This window comes from Stylophora pistillata, chromosome 8 (genome assembly GCF_964205215.1).
Source record: "Stylophora pistillata chromosome 8, jaStyPist1.2, whole genome shotgun sequence".
Classification (NCBI taxonomy): Eukaryota; Metazoa; Cnidaria; class Anthozoa; order Scleractinia; family Pocilloporidae; genus Stylophora; species Stylophora pistillata.
Genome location: NC_142526.1, coordinates 23,592,731 through 23,601,273, shown reverse-complemented (window position 1 = coordinate 23,601,273; position 8,543 = coordinate 23,592,731). Strand labels below are relative to the sequence as shown.

Below are 8,543 nucleotides of genomic sequence, written 5' to 3'. Positions count from 1 at the left end.
CTATTTACAATTCTAATTGATTAAAGTATTCGAATTAAATTATGAGTTACTTAAGTATTTACAGGTCTCCATTAACTAATGACATTTTCTCTTACAGGCGGCACGAACAGCGCACGGGCTATAACAGCCCGGAGTAAGCGCCCACCTGTAAGAGCTAACAAAGTTCTATTTACAAGTTTTCTATTTATAAAGTTCTATTTACTATTTACAAAGAGTTTTGTCCCGACCATGTGGGGCGCAAACAGCGCGCGGGCCTGTAGCCCGGAGTAAGGACCCCTCATGGGCGAGGTTTAACAAGTTTTATTATATACAAAGGTTCAGGGGGGAGCAAGAGAGGGAAAGAAGACAGGTTTACCAGCATCGGCCGAACAAAATGCGTTTTTAAAAGACCAAAAATTCCTTAAGGTATCAGTGTCGCTGCTAAGAATTCTGAGTTGGACATCTTTTTTAATTAAGTCGATAATCGCGTTGGAACTCAAAAGAGACCCTTCGAAGGTAGCTTTATTTCTGGCAAGCCAACACCAATATATGATGGTTGCCTTGAGAAAGTTAGATAAGGATATACTGGTGGTAGATTGGTCTAGGGAAAAGGGGTAATAGATAGAGGTAGGGGAGATAGAGAAGGGGGAGTCGAGTAGAACACGAAAAAGGGGAGAGAAATGGTCCCAGACTTTCAAAACTCTGGGACATCCCAAGAAACAGTGTTCAATAGTTTCTGTTTTACCGCAGATCGCGCATTTGTCATTATTGATGTATCCCCAAGACTTTAGGAGATATCTTACGCGGATCATTCTATGGATCAATAGCCAAATTAGATCGTTCTTCTTGTTCTCAATTAGCTTTAGGCGAGACTTGCGCCACACCCAGGCCCAACGATTGATGGGGCGGTCCATAGCAGACGCCCAAAAACCGGAGCACCGGGGTGCAACGCAGACGGGGTCAAGCAACAAAAGATATAAATTCTTACTGGTGAGTAAATCAGGTAAGGCACCAGTTTTCTGATGCAAGGTACGGAAATTATCTAAACAAAGCCGGTAGTAATTGGAAGGAAGGAAGGAAGAGGGGCCAGAATTTGTGGGAAAAGAAAAACGGGGATCTAGAATAGTTAGCTTATGTCCTAAAAAATATCGAGCTAGGTAATGCCATTTGGATGTGCCAAAGTCATCTCTTAAACTGGAAAAAACAGAAAGGCGCAGGCTAGTGCACTTAGCTTTAAAATTAACGACGTTGAGGCCCCCAGAGGATGGGGGCGCACAACAGCGATCGCGACTTACATTTTCCATTTTTCCTTTCCAGATAAAAGGCCAAATGATCGACTTAAAGCTATCGTGCATCCAACAGGGTGGGGGGATGACTTTAGCAACGTGCCATAAACGGCTTGCGCCTAAAGTGTTTACAATTAAGGTTCTACCGATAAAAGACAGGTCTCTTTGTTTCCAAAGATTTAGAACCGAACTTAGTTTGTCTAATTTGGCCCGCCAATTGTCGTCGTCGACATTGACGAGGCCGTTTGAGAAGTAAACACCAAGCACTCTCATTTTAGTGACCCATTTGAGGCCATAGGGAGATTCAATTCTAGTTCGCCATTTTCCTAACCACATTGCTTTAGATTTGGACGTGTTCAGTTTAGCGCCAGATCCTTGTTCAAATTTTGATACGACTCGGAGAAGTGAAGAAAGAGATCTTTCGGATTTTAAGATGCAAGTAGCATCGTCAGCGTACTGGGATATTTTATATTGAAGGCCCCCTGCTCCGGGGAGCAGGAAACCTTCAATATCTTTACAATTACGGACTTGCGTTGATAATACTTCTGAAACTAGCACATAAAGGAGAGGAGATAATGGGCATCCTTGTCTCACCCCTCTTCTTAAGTGGACAGGGGGGGACAGGGAGCCATTAACAATGATTCTAGAGAAGGCTTTAGAATAAAATAGTTCGACCCACCCACAAAAGGAGGGGCCGAAACCAAATTTACGCAATACTCTCATCATGAATTCGTGGTCAACTCGGTCAAAAGCTTTTTCTTGATCTAAGGAAATGAGAATACCTGGTTCATTAGTTTTGTCAATCATGTCAAGGGCATCACGAAGTAAGGCCAAATTTGAGAAGATAGTGCGGCCGACCACGCCGCACGTTTGGTCTGAATGCACGATGGAGTTCATGACTTTTTTCAATCGTTCAGTGATGATTTTAGATGCTAACTTGTAGTCAGTGTTTAACAAGGAAATTGGGCGCCAATTTTTTGCGAGGCGTCGATCATCTTTTTTGTGGATGAGTCGTAGGAGGCCCTCGTACTGGCTATCCGCGAGGGAGCCAGCAAGAAAGGCCTCGTTCAAAACAGAAAGGAGAGATTCGCTCAAATCGTTCCAAAAACACGAGTAAAATTCTGTTGGGAGACCATCAGAACCGGGTGACTTGCCGGTCTGAAGGCCTTCCAATGCAGTAAGTAATTCTTTATTAGAAAAAGGGCCTTCACATAGATTGCGCTCATAATCAGTCAGTGAAAATTCGAGGTCGTCAATTATTTCAGTTTGAATTCGCATATCAAGAGGATCTTTGGTGAATAAATTCTTGTAGAAATTGGTTAAAATTCTTTCAAGATCATTTTGAGAATTTCTGAGAACACCGTTCTCGTCAAAAAAAGATTCAAAACTATTCATGTCAGCTCGTTTTTTCTCCAGACGGAAGAAATAGCGTGTTGGTTTCTCGCCTTCTTCGAACCATTGTGCTCGGGAGCGGACTTTAGCTCCTTCGGCTTCTTTCGAGATTAGAGAGGACAATTGGCTTTCCAAATCGCTAATTACACCTGGGTTATTTAAGCGATTAGAATGTAAAGCGTTTTTAGCATGGGTTAATTGCTTAGTAATTAGGATTCTTTTGGCATTTGCTGTTCTCTGTTTACGGATACAGTATGAAATACTTGTTTTGCGGATTTCAATTTTTAGAGCATCCCACCATTCGCGAAGGGAGGCGAATTCGGGGATTTTAAGCTTAAAGTTGTTAATCGATTTTGACATAATGTTTTTAAATTCTACATCTGAGAGTAAAGAGCTGTTGAACTTCCAAATTCCAGGACCGTGATTAGAAGGGTTAGTCGTTTGTTCAATTTTTACAAAGTCATGATCGGATAGGTCGTATACGCATGGAAGAATATTACATTTCGTTACTAGGGTTAAGCCTTTAGCGACGAGAAAGCGGTCAATTCTAGATGCCTGGGTATGGTCTTTGTTAGACCAGGTGAAAGTTACTTTGCGCGGGTTGTTTTTGCGCCAAATGTCTGTAAGTGAGAAGTCAGCACAAAGGGATCGGAGAAGTTTTTGATCAGACAATAGGATGGCGGAACAATTTAATTTATCTAGGACATTGTCTACACAATTAAAGTCTCCCCCGATCACTAGATCCCCTTGGGGGAGAAAGTAATTGTGCAGACAAGAGAAAAAACTTTTACGATCCGAAATAGTATTGGGAGAGTAAATGTTTACTAAATTTAGTTTAGAATTATAGTAGTCAATGAGTAAGCTCAATATTCTTCCTTCGGAATCGGTCAAAAAACGGATAATTTTGCCTGGGAAGTTTAGAGAAAAGAGGATGGCAACACCGGCAGACCTGCCAGTCCCGAAGGACCACAGACATTTGCCGCGCCAGAGTATTTCGAATTCCTCCGCTTGTTTTTTGCATGAGACATGTGTTTCTTGTAAAAGGATTATGTCACAGTTTGTATAATTTAATTCTTGAATAATTTTTCGACTTTTACTGGAGGACCCGAGTCCTCGCACATTTAGAGAAATTATTTTAAGCTTACTCATTGAATATAAATAAAAAATTAATATCTGTACCGCCTTCTCCTAGGTTTAGCTCTCTCCCATCCATCATCATCAGTTTCGGAGCCAGAGTAGTCACGGCGGGAAGATCTATCGCGGTCATCGCGGCCGCGATAATAATCTCGATCGTTTCTATCTCTCTCTCTTCTGTCGTCTCTCCGGTCATCTCTTCGTTCTTCTCGATCGTCCCTCCCTCGCTCGTCTCTTCGTTCTCTTGGTCGTTCTCTTCTACCTTCGTCGCGTTGTTGTTCTCGTTGTTTCTCTTGATCTTGTTGTTTCTGTTGTTCTTGCTGTTTCTGCTTTTCTAGTAATTTCTGTTGTTCTTCTTGTTGTCGCTGTTGTTCTCTCTGTTGTTGTAGTTTTTTCTGCCTTTCTTCTCTTTCCTTGGCGCGCTGGGCTCGCTCTTGTTTCTTTTCCTCTTCAGTTTTAGGTGGCGTTGGCTCACTATCGACGTTCGCGCTGAAGAGCAGGAAGGGGCATTGAGGCATGGAATGGTTGTCCGCTAAACAAACGGAACATCTTGGCGAGTCTTTACATTCTTGAGCTCGATGCCCAGGGCATTCACAATTAAAACAACGGACTGCAGAGCAGTCTTTGGCCATGTGGTCAGTAGCTCCACAATTCCGGCAAGCTTTTGGCTGATTTGGGTACCATATTTTAAAAGGTTCACCAGCTATGTTGATGTTGGCAGGGATAGTTCGATGTAGCGCCATTCGAGCCGTTCTTACTCCATTCTCGATATGTTGTGCAATTTTGTCGCGCCGAAATGAAAGGACACGACCGTAGTGGCTGAGTCGGCCAATCACGGCAGTGTCGGGTAGTTCAGCGGGGGCTTCATGGATCTTGACGAGGACCAAACGATTTTCGCAGTCGCCCAAGAACACTTTGAGACCGGCAATCACGACAAAAGGTGTTTCAAGAGCGGCTTCTTTAGCTGCACGGCTCTTAAAAGTCACGATCCAAGATCTATTGGACGCCTTTCTCTGGATTCCGGTGATAGCGTCAATATCGATTTCTGCCGCGTCAAAAGCTTCGAGAATTATTTGCGATGTGACGATGGTATCAACGCTAAAATAAATAGAGCGATCCTTCGTGATTTTACTTTGACTAGGAGCATTCAAAAAAGGCACGGCCTTAAATTTCACACCCTTATTTTCCAGATTTTTCAGTACCTCAGGGATTTCGATTTCCACGTCTGCGTCCCAGGACTGTGAACCTTCTACCACGCTTGCGTCTACGACGTCTCCTGGATTCGCTGTCGAGTTATCGGTAGTAAACTGGCTGATATTTTCACTTTCCTGGCTGTCCATGTTGACCAATTGCTGCAAAAGCAAGAAAAATAAACTTTTCATAAGCCTTTTAACCTTACTCAAGAGGCCGAGAAGCTTTTTACTGTTTCGGCCTTCTGGGCCTCATCAGTGCAGTGCTAATGCTAGGATGGGGGAGAACCGAGACGGTCACCCCAAACGACCCAACCTTTGTGGTATCGTCTAAGCCATGCCAGAGTGCTCAAACTAGAGTAAACCAGCGAGCATGCGGTAGAGGGTAGAGGTAGAGCCTACCTTGGCATAAAGTGCTCAATGCTGCGTTAGCAGAGCTGGGTATACATTAGTTGAAGAATCAAAGAGAACGCATCGATTCTCTGTTACTCTGAGTTTCGCGCCGAAGCGCTCGTCAGACAGAATTTTATTCAATAAAGAACATACCTCCTTTTATATAGCAGTTAATTAATTCGCTGGTGCGATGAAATAAATAAATAAATATTCTCTGGGGGGGCTATTGTTGGCGGCTTGTGAAATTTGTGAAATTTGATAAGTAAAATTTATTCTCGTGTCGGCATTTAGAAATAAGTTCTGTTCTTTTGTTTAATAAAGACGGCTTCTTAGCCCTAATTAGGTAAAGTTTCTCTGTGAGGCATAAGTGGCACCGCTTGCTTTTGTTGTTGTAGGCCGGGGTGGTCGCTGAAATACTCCAGTTAATTGTGAAGTTGGTGTTGCTGTCTTTGAGTGTCCAGATATACTTTGATAGTTCCGTGCTGCTTGAATAGTTTCTGTTTCGAAAAGAAAGTTTGTGCTGCGTGTAGCGTTGTTTAAAGGTTCCTTCCGTTAGTCCAAGGTAATTCTTGCGTTGGCGTTGTAGACGACGCTTGAAGTGAGGCAGTTGTTTTTCAGAGGGCAGTGTTTTTTTTTCCTGCAGTTACGGTTGTTTTCTGTGGGAGGTGTCTTGCTTGTTTCAAGTCTTTTCAAATAACTGTTCCTTGGTGGTATCGGTATGTTCTTAGTTGAATAATCGAATCGGACTTGGTCCATCTTTGGGTGTCGCGGTTAGACTACAATGCACAACTAGTCGTTTTAGGAGCGTTACAAATTATAGAGAAAGTAGAAATATAACTGATAGAGAAAGTAGATAGTGTCATCAAACGAATGAGATAGAAAGCGTTTTTCTTCGACCGCGATGAACAAAGCAACAACGATGCAGCAAACAGCGATAATTATGGTTTCAAATCAAGAAAGTGCCCACCGCAGAACAGCGACCTAGACAAGTTTGAAGCAGATCTTCTCGACATGGTACACAACATAAAGTTTAGAAACACCAACAAAAAACTCCAGAACAAACTCAACGAAGACATCAACAAAATCAAGAAATCAACAAAAGCCTTGGTCCCTGCGGACAAGACCTCAAACTTTTGCAAGCTTGACAAGACGCATCACGACAAACTCCTGAGGGACAGTATCACAACCACCTACAAGAAAGCCAGCACCGACGCCGCTAACATCATTGACTCACAAGCAAAATCCATCGCCCAAGCGCTCAAAATCGACGACCACGCAGAACAGATCGCAAAACTACAAGCTTTTATCACCCTAAAAGACCATAAAGAGTAAGTTCGCCAACCACCGTACATGCCGCCTCATAAACCCCGCAAAAAGTGAACTCGGAAAAGTCAGCAAACAAATTCTCGACAACATCAACTCAAAAATCAGAAAAACAACGAGGCTCAACCAGTGGAAAAACACATCAGATGTAATTAATTGGTTCACCGACATACCCAGCAAGCAGAAGCATTCGTTCGCCTCGTTCGACATCGACAGCTTTTACCCGTCCATCACAGCACAGGCAGCCCAAGCTCACTACTAGAAAAGCGGACGTGACTCTTACCATGTTGCGCAACGTTTTATATTTATAAAGGTTTGTATGGGATGCGATCGGTTTGCCTTAAAAGAGAGAAAAAAATATGTCTTGTTTTGAAATGAAATGGGCTTACCTTATTGCCTTTTTGTTTTCTTTGTTGATTTCTAGCGCCTCAGGCCGTTTTGAAGCGTTTTCGGCGAGTTAGCGCTATGTTGGTGTTCAACTGCTAAAAGAAAGACTTTTAGCAGTTGAACTTGGCACTTTTTTCTTTCTTTTAACAGTTGAACACCAACATAGCGCTAATTCGCCGAAAACGCTTCAAAATGGCCTGAGACTCTAGGAATCAACAAAGAAAACAACAAGGCAATAAGGTAAGTCCATTTTATTTCAAAACAAGACATTTTTTTTCTCTCTTTTAAGGCAAACCGATAACATCCCATACAAACCCTTAGAAATATAAAACGTTGCGCAACACGGTAAGAGTCACGTCCGCTTTTCTAGCAGTGAGCTTGGGCTGCCTGTGATCACAGAGTCCCTTCTCTCTAAAGCAATTTCTTTAGCCAAGAATTACACCACAATCAGCGAAAAAGACATCGAAATAAACATGCACTGTCGGAAATCGCATTTATTCGACAACGAGACCGCCTGAACCAAAAAAACCAAAGCAGCATGTTCGACGTCACCATGGGCAGCTTCGACGGAGCGGAAGTTTGCGAGCTTATCGGGCTTTTCCTCCTGAACAACTTCGGCGAAAAATACGGCAAGAACAACGTAGGACTCTACAGGGACGACAGGCTAGTGCTTCTAAGAAACACAAGCGGACCACAATCTGAACGGACCATAAAGGACATCACACGTGAATCCAAGAAACAAGGCCTGAACATCTCCATAAGCACAAACCTCAAAATCTGCAACTTCCTCGACGTCAAACCTCGCGGACGGAAGCCACTATCCAGAAAGCCCAACAACGACACCCTTTACATCAACACCAATTCCAACCACCCGCCAACAGTAATAAAACACATACCTGCAGCAATCGGCCGACGAATCCCCTACATCTCCTCAAGCAAAGAACTCTTCAACAAAACCAAGCCACCCTACGAAAGTGCACTCAAACAAAGCGGACACGGCGAAAAGCTAACCTACACCGAACGCAAGAAACCTGAGACTCACAACCGCAAGAGCAGACAAAGAAACAGAATTTGGTTTAATCCGCCCTACAGCATGAAAGTGCAAACAAACATCGGCAGAGAATTCCTGAACCTCGTCAGCAAGTATTTTCCAAAAAATTACCGGTACAACAAGATTTTCAACAAAAACAGCATAAAAGTTAGCTATAGCTGCACTGACAACCTGCAAACCATAATTAAGAAACACAACAGGAAAATCCTTGAGACAAGCAAGACACCCCCCACAGAAAACAACTGTAACTGCAGGAAAAAAACCACTGCCCTCTGAAAAACAACTGCCTCACTTCAAGCGTCGTCTACAACGCCAACGTAACAACTGAAAATGACACAACCAGAAAGAATTACATTGGACTAACGGGAGGAACCCTTAAACAACGCTACACGCAACACAAACTTTCTT

The 8,543-nt window shown here is 43.1% G+C and overlaps 1 protein-coding gene across 1 annotated transcript; it reads right to left on the bottom strand.

The window, feature by feature from the left end:
- Positions 1 to 3,110: 3,110 nt before the first annotated feature.
- LOC148725580 (uncharacterized) lies at positions 3,111 to 6,955 on the bottom strand. The gene has a single exon (XM_088731328.1). The coding sequence runs from the start codon at positions 5,171 to 5,173 to the stop codon at positions 3,824 to 3,826; it is 1,350 nt and encodes a 449-aa protein (XP_088587454.1). The 5' UTR covers positions 5,174 to 6,955; the 3' UTR covers positions 3,111 to 3,823.
- Between the last annotated feature and the right edge of the window lie 1,588 nt (positions 6,956 to 8,543).

Bases quoted from the DNA above. Each gene is read 5' to 3' on its own strand.
- LOC148725580 (XM_088731328.1), bottom strand. From the start codon at position 5,173: ATGAAAAGTTTATTTTTCTTGCTTTTGCAGCAATTGGTCAACATGGAC.